The sequence below is a fragment of the Seriola aureovittata genome, chromosome 18 (assembly GCF_021018895.1).
Source record: "Seriola aureovittata isolate HTS-2021-v1 ecotype China chromosome 18, ASM2101889v1, whole genome shotgun sequence".
Lineage (NCBI taxonomy): Eukaryota > Metazoa > Chordata > Actinopteri > Carangiformes > Carangidae > Seriola > Seriola aureovittata.
The window spans coordinates 2,779,714-2,801,859 of NC_079381.1; the positions used below are offsets into that span (position 1 = coordinate 2,779,714).

The window sequence follows — 22,146 nt, forward strand, 5'->3', positions numbered from 1 at the left end:
CAAACTTGATGGAAAGTAAACTCCACCGCTCAGTGCGTTTGAGCCAATCAGATTTCGACAAAAAAACGAGGGTCATTCGAGGGGCCGCTCGTATTTAGGTGATAAATGTAAGTGACAGGTGACAGGTTTGCGCCCCTGAGGGAGCTCCAGCTGCCGTTTCCAGCTTATTGGAGACAAAGGAAGTTCAACCAGTTAATAAATCCAAGGTTCACTGACTTTTTCCACCAGAACCAAAAATGATTAAAGACTGTGTTTAATAAAGACTCATCTTCAACTGTTTGTGTGATATCAGGTCAGAGACACTGTTTGTCTACACTTGTGAGGATCAGGTCACAGTTTATGATGTTAATGCAGTAAACCAGCTCATTCAGAGGCTTACTGACTGTTCTTCAAACTGATCATATGAGGAAAGAGACTCCAGATGTTTTGACACAGGTTAAAGACACAAGGACACTACACCGTCTACTGATCTGTTCCCTCTGTAAATAAACTGGTTGTGATCAAGTTGAATATAAGAGAATTCACTCTGATCATGTGATCGTTTAAAGCAGACAGTGTCACTGTGAACTGTAAACAGCTCAAAGGCTTCAGAAGCTAAACTGAAGATCCCACTGACCCGACACTCTGTCTGCTTTAAATCATCTGACCAGATAAATCCAGTTTTCCATCATTTTCTCAACCATTTCTACAGTAACATTGAACTCACCACTTCAGTTTAGACAGAGCTGAACAATGAATCAAAGTATTATTGAAATCTCAATGTGGTCAAGTGCAATGTTCAAATCACAGCAGCTGAAATGTTTTGATGAAGGAGAAAATGAATCACAGCAGATCAGAAATGAAGCGCTGTGAAGCTACAGAGACGCCCCGGCCTATAAATCATATTCTCCTGATGATCACATCACTTTTTATATTTTCTCAGTGAAAATGACATGAAAACAATAACTTCCAATTGAAACCGTTACTCATCTGTGATGATCATTTTACTGTTTTCATTTCTAACTAACTTTGCAAGAACATTGTTACTAATGACTAATTAACATTACTAAAGTAAGACCTACATAAAATAAACCAGTTATTCTTCACATTGGGTTAAAATACAAACACCAAACTCCTCCTCTTCCAGACTGATATGGTTTATTTTCACACACACATTCCCTTTGTCTATCCTATCATTAATAAAAAATACAACACACTGAGGACAGCAGCTAGAATATAGGCGTCATATAAACATGTCAAACATGTAAATCAACACTATTCATAAAATTAAAAGGTTGTGCATAAAGTTTCTTCAACAGAACATGGCTGTCCTCAGAACATACAACAGTTTATATGATCACAAAGTTAGTAATGATTCCCTGGTGTCAGACAGACACACATCTATATGAAAATAAAATCACATGTAACAAATTTAAACCTGCAGTAACTGATTGTTTTGGTCTCTAGGGGGCAGTGAAGTGAAGCACTGACGTATCACCACCTTTTAAACAGACAGTGACCTCGTTATCAAACAGCTGCTTATTTCCACACATCACCATGGTGATTCATGTGGAGAGGTGATGAATCTCAATCCAGTGTCCCCTCTCTTTTAGCTCTATGTTTGATCTCCACCAGCTCCTGATGGAAATCCACTATGTTCAACAGCTGCTCAGACTGAGTCTGTCTGCAGGTAGAGGACAGTGGAAACATCTGCTGCAGCTGGAAAAGACACGGATCAAGACTGAGCTGAAACTCAGTGTGAAGCTCTGTGAAGCTGCAGATTCAGACTCTCTGTAGGTTCATCACAAAGAGCAAAGCCTCTCATATTACACATTATTATTAGATCCATTGTTATTATAAAAATACTGATTACAGCCGCTTTAAAGTTCACTCGCTGTAGTAGAATTAGTGCTGGATTGAGCTGCTGTTTGAACGGAGATAAAAACAGAGCTTTAATAGTTTAAAAGACACTCCCCTGCTCGTGACCACACACACACACCACAGGTTCCTGCTGCTGCTGATGTTATTAAAGAAACAGTTTCAACACACTGTTTGCCTGGGCAGGTCTGGGATCAGTCTGGGCAGGAATAATCAACAGTATCATTCAGGAAATTATCTCCCAGGAAGATTTGATCATAGAAATACCACGGGCTGGAAAATAAAAAAGATAATGTTATCAAACCGAGACATTTGACTCCTCTTCTTCCTCTGAAATGGAAACCTTTACAAATGACATCACTCTGAGTGTGTGATATTTAATCTGACATCACAGCCACACACATTAACGCTGACCGTCTGCAGGGTGCTGTGGGTTATCAGGGCATTACACTGGCAGCCATGGCCTAACTGGGATAACACACACCATTATTTTCCATCTGAAATCTAGCACATCTTTTAGTCTTGCCTCTGATTGGTTCAGAGCATCTACGTCTGACCGTCTCTACATGAAGAACTGAGCCAGCAGGTTGGCCAGGCCCAGCAGGATCAGGAAGCTGTGGAAGAGGGCTGAGGGCCAGCGCAGCGTCCCCTGACGCTTCAGGGAGATCATGTGGATTAAAGCAGGGAAGACGAACACGAGAGCCAGGCCACATGTCGCTCCAGAAAACCTGCAGGAGGAGACAGAGTTAACACCAGCACAGTTAGACTGATCACTGATGCAGCCTCGAGACTGAAGTCTGTGATGATGAATTAACACTTCAACATCAATGACCAAGACAGACAGGTTTAGATTCTTTTGTTACTCCCAGGCTCAGTCATGTGACACGTGCGTTATCCAGAAGCATGAAGGAGGAGAGGATACTTCAGAAAGAACCAGGTTTGACTTGATCAATGATTTCTTGAATAATGGAGCAGGGTATGAAGTTTTTATTCTCTACAGGTTCATGTGTGTGTTAGACGCTGACAGTGAGCAGTCACACCAGCTCCTCTCCTCCTTTCACATCAGCATATTTACAGACAAAGGTGCTGGTTGTCAACACTGCTTGTTCGCGCCAAATCATTTTGAATGAGCAACAATCACTGAGGAAACTCCAACACACAGCTGACTGACCAATGGTGTAACTCCATCACTCAGTCAAGTATAAGGCAGGCTGCATTATTGGTTCAAAGAAAATCGTTGACAGAAATTTGTGTTTGTCCCACAAGTGTCTGATTCTGGAGTTTGTTGCGTGATCACTGAGGAAGAATCTCAGTAGTCTTCCTCTTTCACACCTAACAGTGATTACACTGTTCACCTCCTGCTCACCGCCATCATGGCCGAAGTTTCCTGTCTCTGCTACCTGGACATCGTCTCCCACACACTGATTCGTTGACCATCACGTATTGATTTTCTATTTCTTTTTCTACCATTTTATTTCATTGTAGAGCTGTGCAGCCCCTTGATTCACTCAGCCTCTCTCTCTCTCTCTCTCTCTCTCTCTCTCTCTCTCTTTCTCAACTCTGTTTTCTCAGTTCAATATGTTTTGAGAAAAGAGAGGAAAAATGTACATACATAAATATATATATATATGTAAATTTTTCCTCTTATATATATATATATATATATATACACACAGCTGTCAGACACCAGCTCATTCACACACATGCATTAGTCACCATGCAGCACATGTGAGGAGGGAATGAGACTTACCGTATGATGGATCCAATGTTGGGATAGTACTTGGCCATCAGGACGCCAGCTGCAACTATGACCAGGTTCAGAAACAGAACGTGGAAGAAACTACAGAGAGACACAGTGGAAACTGATCACGTGATGAAATATTAAAGACGACTGAACAGACTGTATCAAATGTAATAACACAACATGTAATAACATAGTACTACACTTTAATATTTATGACCGTAACAACACACAGTTCATCTCCAGGAGTCAAAGTTTGCGCAGCCCAAAGTTACAGCAGGATGAGAACATGAGGGTGAACTGGCTCCAAGTAGGGCTGGGCCATTAATCTCATTTTATTTTCAATTACAAGATGAAACGATTGTTGTGCCGCACCCCCCCCCACAAACACTATCCCCCATCCACTTCCTGGTTGCATTTTGGAGTATGTTAGCAACGTACGTAGGAGTGCATCATCTAGAGTAGTTTGCCAGTTCACTGACTTTCTATATGCAGTCAGGAGAGACCACGCCCTGTTCGGCTGCTGTCCCACGCTCACATAATCTTTTTTTTTTTAAGTTCAAAACATGCATGGTGCTGCCAAAGTCACTGACTATGATTTTTGCCATAATTGAACAGCCAGAGCTCCAACACACGTCTGACATATCATCACATTACACTGAACAGACACAGAGCAACACGATCATCCATGTAGTAGTGTTTGAATGTTAGTGTGTTCTCCAGCTGCTCTCTGGCTGACTGAGTCTGTCTGCTGAGCAGGTCATACACAGAAGCTAGAAACATCTGGAAACATCTGCTGCTGCAGCTAGAAACAGGATGATGAGAGTGAAGTCTGTGAGAGTCAGGAGCCAACTCAGAGACAGAGATGGAACAGATCATTCACACTACAACAGCTACACAGTCACATTACAAACATCTGATTCTTTAATATTAACATATTGATTAGAGCAGCTTTATTGTCAGTGTGAAAATAAATCTGTACAAATTGACCTACATTATTAAAAATGTCAAAAACTGATAATTGATTACATTCACTGCCCTTACTGTAAATGATCACATAATGAGTTTGAAGGTGATCAGCTGAGTGTAATGAAGGTGTGACCAGCTGTCAAACATATGTCTCTGTGTGAACATGACAGTGATGATGAACAAGAAATGACAGCAGAGAACTGTCAATTATGTGTTTGAGGTCATTTAGTAACAGTGTGTCCATCACACAGTTTGTCCAGCAGAGAGCGCGCACCCTGTAAAATCTCCCCTCAGTAAACACAGTCTCTTCCTGAGTGACTAAAACTGATGTTTTATAGTAATAATGGATCAGATCACAGTGTGAAAGGCTCTGCTCTTAGCGATGAACCATCATCAGCTGAGTCTGTAGCTCCCCTCAGCTTCACAGAGCTTCACAGTGAGTTTCAGCTCAGTGTCTATCTGTTTACTGTTTCACTCTCTTTGCCTGGTTTGGAACAGAGTGGAGCGTTTAGCAGATAAAGAGCCAGATATTTCGCTCAGGAGCTGGTGGAGACCAAACACAGAGCTAAAGACAGAGGGAACACTGAGAGTCATCAGGTGACACAGACACCACAACACATGGATCTTCAGGATGATCTGTTGAAATAAGCAGCTGTTTGACAAACTATATCACTTTAAAAGGTGATGATATGCCAATGTTGTGTTGACAGCTTGTTTCAGCTGCCCCCCAGTGGTCAAAACTAACAGTTGCAGCAGGTTTAATAATCAGTTTCATGGATCTGATGAGTTCAAAAATGACTATCAGCATTTTTTTAACTTTCACTGATATCTGCAACAGCTGCTGTTGGTGGGGCTACATTAAAGACACCCGGATCTGGGTGGTCCTGAAGCTGGTGGGACATGATGGACATGATGAAGACAAAGAAATATTCCAGACTGAAAAATTCAGATTTAAGGAAGAATACAAGAAAATGTGCAAGGCACTGATTAATCCCTCAGAGTTCAGTTTGGTCAGTTATTTAAAATGATAAAAAAAATGTAACATAGCTTTGACATGAGTCTGAGCAGGATCTCCTTAAAGACTCAGGTTTAAGTGGATCAATGATTGTGGATCAGGTCTGGCCCAGAAACAACCAGTACATGTATAAAACAGGTGCTGCAGGCTGGAATCAGAAAGTTTGCAATATGCCCCCCTCTCCTTATTACACCATGTGTTTGAGTGAGGAGACGTGATGAGTCCATTAATCCACCACAGAAGTTTCACACAGATCTCAAGATGCAGATGTTTTGAGTGGAACTGACCTGTTAAAGTAAATCCAGTCACTCACTAGGACACATCTCAGGTCGGAATGAATAACGTGGTGCTGCCATTTGGTCTGACTTTCAGGTTAGTAATATTTGACCATACCTTAGTATGTTTTGTTAAAATATGTAGTTTGTGTAAAAATGATCAGTTATCATCATCATCAGTCTGCTTCCACAGAAATAAGAGGAACATTAATGATGAGGGTTAGGGGTCCTACCTGGGGTAATGATTGCCAAAGATCTGGCCCATCATCTGGACCCGCACCAAGTACCCCAGCAGGGGGTAGACTGTGATCATCTGGAACAACAGGAAGGTCCGAGCCACAAACACCATCACATCACTGCTGGGGAAGTTGTCTAAGAAGTTCTGTAGGAGAGAGGAAAGTGGAGGGGGATTGTTTGAAAAAGCTTCAGCCTCTGTGGAAATTAAAACTGTGAGTCTGTAAAAATGGTCCGGCAGTTTGTGAATCCATACAAAGACACAGAGAGAGAAAATGACACTGACTGATTTTTAGAGAATCTGACTCATGACCACTGAACCATATGTGTCAGAGGCATGTGCTGATATGAACAGATAAATCTTAAATCACAAAGAGCCCAGAGACAGACATCTTTGTTATTTAGTCTCTCACACAGAGCACAGCCTCTGTCTGGATCCGTCCTGAACTCCCTCTGTTTGATATGTAGAGTTTGTCATAGCGGCTAGTACAAAGCCTCGTTACCGATGACTTCTCTCTCTCCCTCCCTCTCTCCTGCTCTCTCTGCTCTGTGTGTCTTATGTTTAGTTAATCCTCTGCCACCTTTAGTAATAATGATACATGGAATGAAAGTAGTTTATTTGCTGTAATGGAGTCGAGCCTCAGTGTATTGGAAGTGCTCCTCCTCTTCCCCACAGTCCCAGAGCAGTCAGGAAACCAGAGCGGCTCAGTAGACTGCAGCTCGGCACTCTGCTGACCAGTGATGGAAATATCATCAGTCAGTCAGTCAGTCAGTCAGTCAGTCAGTGAGTGAGTGAGTGACATTTGAGATTATAGGCCTGGCCCCACTGTTGTGGTCCAGCCAAAAAAAATAAGACACTGAAGTGTAAATCTTACTGGTTCGATGCAGTCTTTGAAGAGAGGAGGTGAGGGGAAGGCAGCAAAGATCAACACTCCCACATACAGATAGGTCAGTCCTACTAGAAGATAGGCCACAGACAGGTCCCGCACCTGAAAACACCACAACACATTTACCTTAAAAACAGTATCACTACCTACTGCGTTTCCTCAAAAGGGGTGTTTTGGTAAATTTAGTTGATATTTTATTTGAAGACTCTACTTGATCACGATGTACTTCAGTCAGAAAAATGGACTAAATCAGCAGAGACCAGATTAGTACAGTGTAAGACATACAGGTATATATATATATATATGTTCAGAGTGTGTTGCTCACATTGTTCTCTTGGTTCTTGTTGCTCTTCATTAACGTGATGACGCAGTTGTGAATGAAAAAGGCCAGAGTGAGGACTCCAGTCAGCTGAGGGAAGAGCAGTCTGAACTCTGAGAGAACAAGACAGAGATGATTCATCTGAAACTGCACAGAAACAAACACATCCACACGTCCTCTGCAGCGCTCCTCTAGTGGTTAAACTGTCCATGATCCTCAACAGGGTTCATCCCTCCGGGAGCATGAATGTGTTCAAATCTCATAAAACTCTGACTGACAGATTAAGAGATAAATCCTGGCCCTACGTGGCACCAGAGGAAGCTACAGCGAAGGTAAGGGAGATCCGATTTACTCTCAGGGAACCGCTGAACCATTTAAGTGCTCAGTAACAGTCGAGCTGTCTGTCTGTGGAAGAGTTGGACGTAGACACAGAAGAAAACTCTCTCACTCATGTATTATCATATAGAAATATTTCTAAAAGGTCAATTGAGTAATAGATGATGGATAATAAATAGATGGACAGGAAAATGTATCTTTTTTTGGCAAATTCATCACAGCCAATATCTATTTAACAAAGGTCATCACCCTGAGGAAAAAATCTTAATCATAAAACAAATAAAAAATAATAAAAATCAAATACTGGTTTAAACTAGTTATACACATTGATCAGCAGCACTGTCCAGATTACTTTATACACCCACATATACTGAAGGGACAAATACCACTGTGTTCTAGTAGGAGCCAATATCCTCATATACAGGATACCTCGACCACAGGTAGGTATAAGAAAATATATAATAATAATAATAATAATAATAATAATGAGTAGAAGTCTCAAATATAAAACATCCAATCAAATCAAAGTACAATGTAAATAAAAATGAAAAAGAAACCACACAATAAAAGCTTCTTTATAAAAATGTGTCTTAAGAAGTGAAGAAGAAAAAACTGAACTGACTCAGAGAGTCTGATCTCCTCTGGCAGGTTGTTCCACAGTTCAGGGCCCTGACAGCAAAGGCCCCGTCTCCTTTGATTTTTAACCTAGACCTTTGACCGACCTGCAGTGAACTACCAGAGGATCTCACACTGTGTCCTGGATCATAAGGGGATAAAAGCTGGGGGGGTCAGCCCAAACCTGACCTTAAAAGTCATGAAAAGAATTTTAAAATCAATCCTAAAATAAACAGGCAGCCAGTGTAGAGATGCTGAGTCCAGGGGGATGTGAACACATCGTTTGGACTGGGTTAGGAGCCGAGCTGCAGCATGCTGAACTAACTGTAGTCGGTGGGCTGATTTTTGACTGAGACAGATATATAGTGTCTGTGTAGAGTATGTCTACCAGGTTCATCTGTGGAAAGAAGAAGCACTAACACCTGCAGCAGGTTTACCTGGAACGTAGAACTGTGTCGTGTCGATCCAGTGGAACTCCAGGTGGAACCCGAGGCGGACAGCTTTAACGGTGACCAGCGCGATCAGGTAGACCACTGATATGGTGCCTGGGTGAGACACAGGAGTTCAACATTCAGAGGGAAAACCCACAACCGGAGGTCTGACTCTAAACCTGAACCCCGAGCTGGTAAACTCTGGGTCTTTAGTACCACAACAGCTGATCAGGGTTAGTTAGTGAAATAAGCCAGTTCACCGTGGAGCATCCATCTGATAACACTGCAGGTAGAAACCTTAAGGAGGACGACACACCTTAACCTCAGAGAAGGAAAGTGCAGGAATCTCACTGTGTATTATACATTAAAACTTTTTATGTTTATTAGCTGTAACCTGACAAAACACAGACATGAAGATGAACCAGATGACGCGTCTTTTACTAAACCTGGACTCTAGTTTACATACAGAGCAAATCTTAGCTCAGCAGCATTTAATGACTTTATCTCAATATGTAGTCAATTTAAACACAGTAACTCAAATGCTATTTATGACGGAGCATTGGGGTCACATTGAGGAGAAAAAAAAAAGAGAAATTTCAAGAATAAATTCGTAATATTTCAAGAAAAAAATTCAGCATCAGGACATTGAAAAGATTGTGCAGAAACTGAGTCTATTCTATAGTTAGACAGACAAACAGCAGCTGACACTGACTGTCTTTTCACCTGTTTGATTGGCTGATGAAATATTCCAATAAATTATGTTTTTCTCTCTCAAAATTTTATATTTTTAATTCTCGTAATATTACCATTTTTTACTTGAAATATTATGATTTTATTCCAAAAATCAATATTTTGACTTTATTCTCAAAATTTCAGATTTCTTTTTTTCCTCACTGTGGCCCTGATACTCTGTCGTGCTGTTTAAACCGGTTTGGGCTTTTAAGCTAACTTTAGTCCAGTTTCAAATGTCTTTCCAGCTCTACCACTGTCATCCTCACTCAGAAATATCCCCATCATCTCCAACATGACTCTGATACTCTAAACACCACTGCTCCTGCTTGCATCTTACCCAGGAAGGTGAACCTGGCGAAGAAGGAGGCTGAGCGGAAGCAGAGCAGCGGCAGCAGCAGGATGATGAGGTAGAAGGGGATGGTGTTGGTTTTGCTCCACCAGTGTTCAAACGAGCCGGTGTCAGACGTGTCATTTCCGCTGTTGCTGAAGATGAGCGTTGTGGTGGTGTGGTTCCTTCCAGGGTCAGTGTTCGGGTATGGACAGATGACTGGAAAACAAACCAACAGAGCGTCACCATCTGTCCTCTTACTGTATTTACTAAAACTGAGCTTTTTCCTGCTTGACATTCAGGAAGCAAGTTGTTTGTAAATGATGGAGTGTGCAGTCAGGGCACAACCAACATACACATGTACCTACACAGAATAAAACAAGTGACTAGATAAATATTCACAGTTAACCTGAAAGGACAGAACTGATCTTTACTTACACCAGCACAACATGCTGTATATCTGGAGTGTGTACTGTATTAATGGACTGTGCTGTTACAGAAAGGCTGAGTGAGAGTGTAAGTGCTGAACAGGTCATCTGTGGTTTCCAAGAAGTTGTGTGTAAATGAAACTGTAAGTGTTATAGTCTATAAATATAGTTCATTAACAGACTTTATGGAGCTTGTAGTGTTATCTGACATCTACTTTAATAGCAGCACTCACATCCTCTGTTCTGAATGTAATTCCAAATAGATTTACCACAAACGTGATGTGAATATTCAACTCGAGTGTAATCCTTTTAAGCTGCCTTTGGCGGCCATATACAACATGCTGTAGATCCCTTGTTGCAGTCAAGGAAGCCATGAGGACATTTGGAATACTGGTTACAGCAATGTTTAGTTGACTGTTTCTAGCTATTATCCTATTACTATTATTGTAGGTTTTTGTTTTCACAGAATAATTTGCACTAATTGTTCATATAAATAAAACTGTATTTATATGCAGTATATATAATTATACTTGCATTGCACTAATTGTATATTTTTGTTTGCTTTTGTTCCCCCAGATAAACACAACTCTGTAAAGTGAAATGTGCTGAAAGACACTGAGATCTGCCCTTACTGCTGTGGGACTTGAGTACACCAGCATCTTTACATATCTATACATTCATATTTCACAGTTAAGATAAAAAAAACTGAAACTTGACAAAAATGAAGAAAAATGAATTAGCAAAAAACAAGTATTGGCCAATAAACAAAGATAAAATGATTTGATTCCAGGTTGTATATTACTACCAAATACACAGGCTCTAATCAGCATAATAATTTTTTTCTGATGCATCCTGTCTATCTTTGCTTTAAATTCAAGGTTAGCCATGGTCACCCAACAGGCCGCTCTACACTGTGTGACTCTGAGCCTCCCAGACCAGAGCCGTGAGAGAGACGTGGTGAAATCTTTGATGACACATGTCCAAGGTGAACTTAGAGACCAAAGACTGTGTCTGTGTGACAGTATCAGAATGTCAAAAAATGTAGGACCACACTTTCACTGTGTGTCGACTAATGAAACAATAAAGTTGTAGTTCAAGTGTCTCACCTCTGTCTGAGCCGTTGGTTCCAAACTGTGAATCTGACATGTTGACGTTGTGAGCGTAGTCTGGAGACAGACGAGTAAACCATCAGGTCTTCTTACACATTTAAAAAGGTGCAATCACTAATAATTTATCAATAATTTACCAATAATTTATCATCTCTCTGTACAAAACAAGCAGGCGCTGATGAGAGCTCTGTGACTTACTGTAGATAAACTGTCCCGTGTTGTAGAGGAAGTTAGACATGAGGACCCAGTATACCACCATGGCTCCAATGAGGGACACCATGGAGAACACCAGGCTGGACCACTGGCCAAATTTACCAAAGTAGTACCTGCACACATCCGGGAACTCCCAGTCCGACGTGTCCACATAGGCTGGACAGAACAGAGAGGGGACAGAGCAGTGAACAGCTGATCACATCATGGATGAATGGTTGGTTGGATGGATGGATGGATGGATAGATGGATGGATGGATGGATAGATGGAAATATATTGGATGGATGGATGGATGGATGGATGGATGAATGGTTGGTTGGATGGATGATAGATGGATAGATATTGGATGGATGGATGGATGGATGGATGAATGTTGGATGGATGGATGGATGAATGTTGGATGGATGGATGGATGAATGGTTGGATGGATGGATGGAAATTGGATGGATGGATGGACGTAGTAATTAGAGCCTTTTACCAAACAGCCAGAGAAAAGAGAACAAACTAAATATTTTAACTGTGACCATCACACAACTGTATCATCACATCGTCCCACATGTTTCCAGGCCTCTCTACTGAGCAACACTGAGTCATCACCGCACTGCATTCATCATTACAATGTGAATTTAACAGAGAGAAAACGACCTGTGGCTCCTCCCACTTTCTCTCTTTGTATAACACAGCTGACATGTAGAAGAGTCAGGGAGGGAAATCAGCTGCAGTGAAATCTGATCAGAGATCTGTGACCTATGAGTCAGTGTGTGTGCCGCTCTGAGGTGTGAAGGCTGACGAGTACATGCTACAGGAGTCACTCCTCTGTGGAAACATCCAGACTCTCATCACAAACAACCACTGGAGGTTATGAAGCAAGCTCCTGGTTAAGTGGAGCTGGAAACGTCAGCTCTCCTGCAGAGCCCATTGCAGAACCTGCTCCTGCCTTGGATCAGGGAGTCTGACCTTCAACTGAACCTCATTCAGGAGTTTCTTCATTCAAGTGTCTCCTGGGTAACTAGGCAAAAATAAAAACCTACATACTGACTCTTTCCTGCTCACTGATTTCTTATAGATAGATAGATAGATAGATAGATAGATAGATAGATAGATAGATAGATAGATAGATAGATAGATAGATAGATAGATAGATAGATAGATATAGATAGATAGATAGATAGATAGATAGATAGATAGATAGATAGATAGATAGATAGATAGATAGATAGATAGATAGATAGATAGATAGATAGAGCACACCTAGGTATTTATAAGTGTGCATCACCTCAATGTTGTGTGCAGAGGGATGTAATTATGAAATATCACATAAAATATAATGAAGAGATAGCATGACGTTTTCAGTGTAACGCATTACATGAAATAAAGAATACAAGTTTTCTGAATGAAGCAGACGCTGAGTGATGGAAACAGCAGATTATTTAGGTTTTTGATGACTAGCAGCACACGCAGGATAATTCAGTATATTACCATTTTTAAATGTTATGATGACTGGTAGGAAAAAAGAGATAACTGATTATTAGCAGAATAATATCAGTATAATCGCCAGTGCTGCTGACTTACGTATGGCCTTTGGGGATTTGAGGACGACGTAACAACAGTAGAGCATCAGCAGACCGACGAAGATGAGGATGAGGATCCCCAGAGTGAAGCCAGCCTAAAGACACAAACACACACTGACGAATCAGATTTATTGTGCACACACACTGCAACACAGACATGTCAGTAACAACTGTGGTCAATACAAAAATACTCATTTGAGATTCAGTCTCTGAATATCAGGGGGTAAATCACCTGCTTTATACCCCAGGGGATGCTGAGGATGGACGTGCCCATCATGGTGTTCCATATAGCAAATCTGTGAGGAGAGCAGAGCAGGTGATGAGCACAGCAGACAGACACCTTCATCACTGAAGAATGAGGAGAGGCGTGCTGCTGACAGGGCTTACATGGTGATGATACTGGGGTTTTTAGAGGAGGGGTCACTTCCGGTCACCTTGAAAGCCGTCCCCAGGGGGCTGTAGATGTAGATCTCCTCCGGCCGGGGGATCACATGGTTTGGAGGACTCTGGAGGGAAAACAGACAAGAGAGTAAAGATGGAGTCCTCACAGGTACAGCAACATGAAAACAACATGTAACGATCTCATACAATCAAAATATACATGAAACCAAATGAATCAGACACCACATGGTGGATTAACTGTTGTGGTTTATCATTATACAATGGGTTATCCAATTGGGGTTAATTATTGTGCTGGAGAGTATGATCTTTGAATGTTCTTCAAAAGCTGGTTCCCAATATATTTACAAACCTCACTTTGCTAGAAAATGAACAAATAACAGACTTTTTTTTTTTTTTTTTTTTTTTTTTACAATAAATCAAATAAACAGTGTTATACACATAAATACAAATAAAAATCCTCCACAGTCTAATTCAGGGGTTTTCAAAGTGTGATAGTGGGCACCCCCCCACCACACCTTAGTTTACTTGATTTGATTCGCTCGATTCCTGGATACCTATGGACTCATGGTTATGTTATTAGCCTTATACTGCTGTTTGACATAACTGGAAACTAAACCAAATACATAAAAGAGGTCTGTCCTGAGGCTTTTATTAGTTTCTGACTCTGGGAAATAAGGAAAAACAGTAAAGTTCACCAAAACTACTCTATCTTTAATCTATGTCTTTAACCAAATCACACACATTTAGGCTAATTTACATGATAACTAATGGAATAACTCGTTTTTCTCTCTTCTGTTTACTGAGCCTCCCCTGGATCTGATTGGAGCCCCCCCGGTGAGGACTGTCTCCCACTTTGAAAACCTTGGGTCAAATTCACTCATGCAGCACTGTCCTAACTGTAGAACCACAGTATCATTAACTGAATACATCAGAACAGCTTCATATTTACAGCCTGTCAGAGAAAAACATGTACTTCAACAACCTGCTGTTTATAAGTGAACTCCCTGACTTTCAATCTACTTATTTATTTGGAAAAGAACGACTCAGTCCCTCCAGATACTAACATGAGAGGTCGACTCAAATACTGAAAGAAAAGGAAAGTGACAATACAACCCTGAGAGGAAACCATTCTGTTTCTCTCTAACCCTGATCCTGGTTCTGTTAAAGAGTTTTTCCTTTCAGTGTCACCAGGTGCTGCTCACGGTGAATCTAGGTCTCAGTAATAACATTACAAAGAGTGTAGACCTGCTCCATGTGACCAGAGCCCTGAGATTCTTCTACATGAACAGAGATGCAGTGGACGTACCAGCAGCCTGTCAGAGGAGCCCGTCAGTCTGCCGTAGTAGTGGACTCTGCTGTTGAGGATGGCGGCCTCAGCAGTGACCCTCTCCTGAGGTTCATCATCCACGATGTTCCTTGGCTCCACGTGGAACGGCCTGGAAACAGACAGAGAGGAGCAATGTTCAATCTATCAAACAATAAATCAATTAAATCATTAAAGGCCCTGTATGTAAAATTGTTATTAATGACATCAGCTGCAAGGTGAACTGCCGTCAGCTTCCTGTTGCTTGTGCTTTGTAGGTGTGAGTGAACATCCTGGACATCGACCAAAACAGTGACGTGACTGAATGTGATCGACCTGATCATGTTGATAGATGAGGTAACTGAAGTTCCACTGTTATTATTGTTTGACTATAAACTAGATCTGAGATTATAGAATATATTTACCTCTCCAGTGCACAACACTAAAACACAGTGTGGAGATACAGAACGTCTGACTTGGTGAAACTACAGTTTCACTGACGTCATGTGTTTTTGAAACAGGATTCAATTATAATGTAATATCATTATCAACTTGTTAGCTAGTACAGAGACTGTCCTGTGAAAAACGAGCCCACAGGTCGTCTGTGCAGCAGCTTATTATGACCCACGGTTACGTTTGGTTGTTACGCGACATCTAGTGGTCGTAGTAGTTATGACAGGAGCAAAGGGAAAAGTGCGGAGACGTAATATAACGTTGGATGGATGGGTCAACAAAACACAGGAATATGACATTCCCATGTGAAACCAGTAGTTTATATTGTTTTTTATCCATGACCGTTCGTTGTTATTATTGTAACCATGACAACAAAGATCGTCTGATGTTGAGGAAGTACTTATTTTAACCAATATCATGATCTTTTCCTTAATCTAACCAAGTCATTACCGTTATTATAGTAACCACGACAACGTTCGGTACGCCGCTCTCGGTACAGTCGCATATTTATTGTGGTAACCATGACAACAAGGTCATGTACATGCCGCCATAGGGGCGCTATTTCAGGAGACACTCCTATGGGACGTATATTTGAGGGTAGGAACAAATGAACAACCGTATGGATTGGAGGACTTGTTGCTAGTACAATATAAGCTAGTGACATTGAACTAACCTATTCTTGTTACATGATACATTACCTGCATTTATATGACACATTCCTGTTGGCTAGTTAGCCACTGTTTGTCTAGTTTTCACAGAGAGGCTCAGCACAGTGACACTTACTGGGTGATAACACTAACAGTTAGTTAGCTCAGACAGAACATTATAAATAAGATGTGCTGTCACACTTCATTACTGATGTTTCCATGACAACTCTCATGTCACTAAATCAAAGCTCTGATGTTAAAGACATTTTATATCGTAAGGTTATGTTTCTGTACTGAGGGGGCACAATGATAATCCTAAACTGACATCAGTTATAAACAGATGATAGGAGCAGGATGAGTAACAGACTGGAGATAATGAACATGAAACTTATAAATCACAGGCATTTTGTTTTGTGCTGGGAGCTGTTTTTTACATTACGCTACAATCCATTCTCATGTTGGCAATAAAAAGAGAGTTTACATGTAAATTGCTTCTTACATATAAAAAGCCATAAACTGTGTAAACCTCCTGATTCCAGCTTCTGCAGTGTGAGGAGAGGCAGCTTCTCTCTGCTTCGGTTGGTCATTGATCTGTTTGTGATTTTTCCAGTTTTCTGACATTTTATAAACATGAAATTGATCACATTAAAATAGTTCATTGCATCTGGACTGGAGGAGCTCATAAGTTCATACACATGAACACAAACACACGTGTGTGTGACTGATGTGGCGGGAAGCTCATCGGTTACTGTGAAATACCTCACTGATGAAAATTAACACAAACTGTTAATTCAGCTCGGGCACACACACACACACACACACACACCACACACACACACACACACACACACACCACACACACACACACACACACACACACACACACACACACACACACACACACACACACACACACACACACACACACACACACACACATATTACGTGTTAGTGTCTACCTGTCAGTCCCAGGAAGTCTCACTTGTTTATTATCTAGTGAACAGTGAGTAAAACACAAACAGCCTCGGTCTATCAGCTGACCAGAGCCAGACTGGATCCAAAGATCATGGTGATGAAAGAGAAACTATGAGATCCTCCATGTGTTTAATCAAGTCTTCCTCTAAAGATGTCTAAGCTCACTTTACACAGTGTGAGGACATGATGCAGTTTTTAACAGCTCATACACACAGACCACCTCACAATGTACCTCCACAGTAAACACATGGAGACACATTTACACCATCACACATTTAAAATTGATTGAAACCTTTGGGATGATGTAAGAACACAAATCAACAACTTATAGGACATAGGTCTAGTTGCTTTTAGGCATTTTAATGTGGAAAAGTTACAGATTAGAACTTTAAGTCACAAGGTGTGAATACAACTGGTCTGTTTCTGGTGCAGTAAACATGTCTCACATGTCACTGTTTATAACAGAGGGGGTTTACCATTTACTAATCAGTTCATCCTTGAGTCCAAGTGAATGTTTGTGGCAAATTTAAAGAAGTTCCCTCAAGGTGTTACTGAGATACCGCGTTCATGAGTGAGCGGGAGAGGGTTTACTCTTTATTATGCCTCCATTATGTTGAGATGGACAACATAATGCTTCTGGCCCTGGTTGTTGCCGGCATGGAGGCATAACAAAGAATAAACCCTCTCCTCCTTATTAACATGTCTATGTCTCTGTTTCCCTGTCTCTGTGTCTCCTCTTCCAGTAAATGCATACGCCTCCTTCATGTTATCTATTGAACATCCTGAGCCTATGAGCATCTGTGTCTCACAGAGACAGCTCAGTGCTGGTAAGTAGTGTGTATTGATTGGTGTAGAGTTTCAGTGTAATTCACCTTTTAGCCTTGACGTCCAGAGAGTCTGTGGAGCCTTTGTGTGAGTAGCTCTCTACAGTTTGCTCTGAGCTCAGCAGAGGCCTGTAGTCGTCCTCCATGATGCCTCGACTGTCCGCTACAGCTCAGCTCTCATCACCTGACTGAGAGGACACATGTTGTAAAGTACAATCACAGATAGTCACAATAAAACATTATTTGTGTGGTACAGTTGTTTACTGCAGTCATGTGTAGCTGACATCACAGTGAACCTTCTTCAAATCTTGTTGTGTTGTTCCACTGGTTCACACTCACCTCAGCACACTGTGAAAATCTACCAGTAAACCTGGGTGAACTATAATACTGAATATTGTGTCTGATGGATTATCTGACTCCAGCAGAGTTCAAATCCCTCAAAGCTGATTTTCATACAGTGAAAAACAAACTTGGCCAAATTAAGCTGCTGCTGGGCCTCGATCAACACCCACTCCTCGACACAATATCACATGGTCCAACTAATACATGAGGAATATGAACCATGTGGGGTCGATAATGAAATAATGAAGGTGTTAAAACACAGGTGCTCAGGATCATGTAATTACAACGATGTATTATGGCCACATTGAGGTAAAAAGAAATCTGAAATTACGAAAACAGTCATAATAATAATAAGAGGGTACCAGACCCTGAGGGTACCTGCTCTGTATCGCCCTGGCAAAGAGAGAATGATGAGTGAACCACCTCAGCCTCATCCAGACCAGAGCAGTGTGTGGTCCAGAAGTAGAGTGTCAGTCTTGGAGTCATAGCTAATTTTTTGTTAATTTATTAAAAATCAAAAACTGAAATTTCTCATTCACAAAAGTCTTAGCTTTGTCTCCAAACTGTGAGTCCACCTGGGACAACCTGAACTGACTGGACCGAGTTCAGAAAGACTCTTGACACCTGTGTGTGTCAGGTCCAGAGACCATGAAGTCCAATGAACTCTATAGACCTCTGTGATCAATATGTGGAAATACTCATGTCATATTGGCTGACAGGTCTCTGATTGATGGGGTTACTATGGTTACTGTAGCCAGTTAAACCAATGATTAATTAATTCAGTTTGTAGTTTGATTTTTCTCTGATCATGTCACAAACTGACAGTTTACCACAGCTTCTATAGAGCCAAACTTCAGACTGTCATTTAACCAGGAAATAAACACCAATGATCCAGACGTGTCACACACCCACACACACACACACACACACACATAGACACACATATCACTGCAGGTCAGTGTCAGAGGTCAGAGGTTTTGAACCATCATCGACCTATCAGGAGCCTTCAGACAGAAGAGAGTAAAGAATAAACTCAGTCACCAGTCTGCTTTTTATCTACAATGGAAACACTGTTGTTGACTGACTGTTGTTCCTCCTCACACTCTGTGGTGTAATGTGACAAACTGCTTCCATCAGCCACCTGTGGTTACAAACATGATGTGGTTCCCTGATAGAAACTGCACAGAGAACATGGAAAAACTCACATTACCTGGAAGGGAATCCAACTGGACTACTAGTTAGGCTACTAGTTAACATTTAAAATTTTTAAAAGATAATTATCATTATTATTAAAAAAACACCTGTTCACATTTTAAGCAACGTGTAGCCCACATGCAAGATACAGTATGTGCACTGGTTTCAGTTCAGTTCATTCTCTGGCATGTTTTACTCTCATGTACGGTGGTGTTTTCCTCCTCTGCTTCCTGTTTCACTGTGTGTGTCAGCAACTCCACACACACACACACACACACACACACACACACACACACACCACACACACACACACACACACACACATAGACACACATATCACTGCAGGTCAGTGTCAGAGGTCAGAGGTTTTGAACCATCATCGACCTATCAGGAGCCTTCAGACAGAAGAGAGTAAAGAATAAACTCAGTCACCAGTCTGCTTTTTATCTACAATGGAAACACTGTTGTTGACTGACTGTTGTTCCTCCTCACACTCTGTGGTGTAATGTGACAAACTGCTTCCATCAGCCACCTGTGGTTACAAACATGATGTGGTTCCCTGATAGAAACTGCACAGAGAACATGGAAAAACTCACATTACCTGGAAGGGAATCCAACTGGACTACTAGTTAGGCTACTAGTTAACATTTAAAATTTTTAAAAGATAATTATCATTATTATTAAAAAAACACCTGTTCACATTTTAAGCAACGTGTAGCCCACATGCAAGATACAGTATGTGCACTGGTTTCAGTTCAGTTCATTCTCTGGCATGTTTTACTCTCATGTACGGTGGTGTTTTCCTCCTCTGCTTCCTGTTTCACTGTGTGTGTCAGCAACTCCACACACACACACACACACACACACACACACACACACACACACACACACACACACACACACACACACACACACACAGAGAGAGAGAGAGGTCGACAACTCGTCATGTTAATAAAAACAAGTGTTCTAATCTCAAACCATAGATGTCAATGTCAAACATGGACATTTATCAGATGTTTTACACAAATAAACTCACCATTATTTTTATCTTTATCATTGATGTCATGTTGAAAAATAAGAAGAAGAATTCTGAGTCTATAATATGACAAAGGTCTCCTCTGTTAACTGTCAGGTGAGTTTACTTAATTTTTCAGTCATTAAAGTTTATTTGTTGTTGTTCAGTTTAGGTATTTGTGTCAATGTTGTCTGACTCTGCTCACTGCACATAAACAAACTGAACTAAACCTGCTCCATAGGTCAAAGGTCAGGACCATCATCCAGCTGTGAGGATTAGGGGTACCCAGGTTCAGACCCATACCCTGAGTCCTGCTCTGTGCCTGCAGTGACATGAAGTGGTCTGAGGACTCTCTGACACACAAACAACACAGACACACACAACACACACACAGTCAAGCGTCTTCTTCCTCATACCTGCCTCCATCAGACTGACAACTACGCACTCAGGTGGCACGTGACCACACCAACACACCTCAGTACAAACTGACAAACCACACAACGTTTGTGAAAGGTCTGAGTCTCCACCTGAACCATGAGGTCTCAGTCACAGAGACCGTCCTCTCCTCTACTTAAACTAGTTCCTATGAATCGGAATTCAGAGGAAACAAAGTGCTGAGTCTGCAGTCCAGATTCAGCTAACTTCAGCACAACATGTTGTGAGTCTTACCGGGCGGTGGCTGTCTGTCTCCCTGTTCCCGCTTCACCGTAGGTTGGCGAACTGTCAGTGAACCCCCCCCCTCTCGGACCAGACCCGGGCCTGCTGTCAGTGAACCGTACCGGTCTGACGTGACGACCCTTCCCGGGTCTTCAGCTCATCTCAGGTCTGCTGTGTCAGCAGAAGTTCCCTCCAACGAGCAGGACTTACGACCAGACGTCAAGACACTTTACGACTCGTCCGCGGAGGACCGCAGAGGAACGCGACAGTTAGACAAATTAACGGTCGACTGAAGAGTCAGACAGCAGGGAAGGTGAAGAGACGAGCACCCCCTGATGACACAACAGTTGTGTTCGTGTTGTTGTCATCACTGGAGGTCTGCTTCTTCTTCTGCTGCTCCTCGGGCTGCCTGTTCTTCTTCTACGGTCTGCACAGAGTTCAGTCGCCCTACCGCCCCCCTGTTGGACCGGATGTGTGTGTTTAATGTACAGAGGATGTACTGAATAAAATCATCATATTGACCACTCTAATGGAACTGATCAAATGTAATCGATAGACCGCCCTGTCAGCACAAATATATAAATTATATTATAAGCTATATTATAATTTACCATCTTGTGACTATGACTTCCTGTCTCATACTGTACAGTACAGTACTGACAATTGTCACTGAATGAACTTAATACTGAAGAAATCTAAAAACCTGAGGATTCTCAGGCGGGTTATTGAACATTTTCCCCAGATGCTGAAGCCTCCAACATGTTTTTGTGTTGTGTTGTCTGTGATGAGTGTGTGTCAGCTTGAGACTGTAATAATTGGAGAGAGCGGGAAACAGTTGTATGCAGTCTGACAGGTGAGACAGGTGTGTAGGTGCGAGGCCATCACACAGGTTCAGTGTGATTAATCCTCCATAAAAAAAAAGTCTGTCAGTTTTATATTTGATTTTAGTTCACGCAAATATATCTTATATTTTCTATGTGAGGACTGCTGGGTTTCACTGTACTCACCAACACAGCTGATAATACTGATCAAGAGCCTGTTGATAAGACCTGCTCCGGGAGAGGAGAGGGCCCAGCTGAACCTGGACAGGTCTGGGGGCAGGGCTGGGACTCAGCACCTCGTCAGCAATCCAGCAATAGTACAGCTGCTCGGTCGTTGCTATCTGAACAAAGCTGACAGATACAGGCACTCACAGAGAGATAATCTTCTTGTTCAGAGTAGAGCAAACACTGCAGGCTATGTATTCAAAACTTTTATTTGTAATGAAGAGATGAAC

General features: G+C 41.6%; 1 protein-coding gene across 1 annotated transcript; it reads right to left on the reverse strand.

Annotated features, from left to right (window-relative positions):
* Positions 1 to 1,120: 1,120 nt before the first annotated feature.
* slc38a9 (solute carrier family 38 member 9) lies at positions 1,121 to 21,281 on the reverse strand. The gene is made up of 15 exons (XM_056404231.1): positions 20,883 to 21,281; positions 17,711 to 17,850; positions 14,767 to 14,896; positions 13,446 to 13,564; positions 13,291 to 13,354; positions 13,060 to 13,153; positions 11,475 to 11,645; positions 11,274 to 11,333; positions 9,749 to 9,958; positions 8,686 to 8,793; positions 7,304 to 7,410; positions 6,967 to 7,080; positions 6,091 to 6,239; positions 3,608 to 3,697; positions 1,121 to 2,585 (listed from the first exon to the last, which is right to left on the reverse strand). Exons 2-15 carry the CDS (start codon positions 17,806 to 17,808, stop codon positions 2,420 to 2,422), a joined length of 1,680 nt encoding a protein of 559 aa, XP_056260206.1. The 5' UTR covers positions 17,809 to 17,850; positions 20,883 to 21,281; the 3' UTR covers positions 1,121 to 2,419.
* Positions 21,282 to 22,146: the final 865 nt, after the last annotated feature.

What these genes read in the sequence shown, in the direction of transcription:
- slc38a9 (XM_056404231.1), bottom strand. Translation starts at nt 17,808, where the DNA reads ATGGAGGACGACTACAGGCCTCTGCTGAGCTCAGAGCAAACTGTAGAG. An exon ending in GACACAGTTCTACGTTCCAG is followed by an intron (nt 7,411 to 8,685) that starts GTAAACCTGCTG and finishes TTGTTCTCTCAG; the next exon opens with AGTTCAGACTGCTCTTCCCT. An exon ending in TCAAAGACTGCATCGAACCA is followed by an intron (nt 6,240 to 6,966) that starts GTAAGATTTACA and finishes TCTCTCCTACAG; the next exon opens with AACTTCTTAGACAACTTCCC.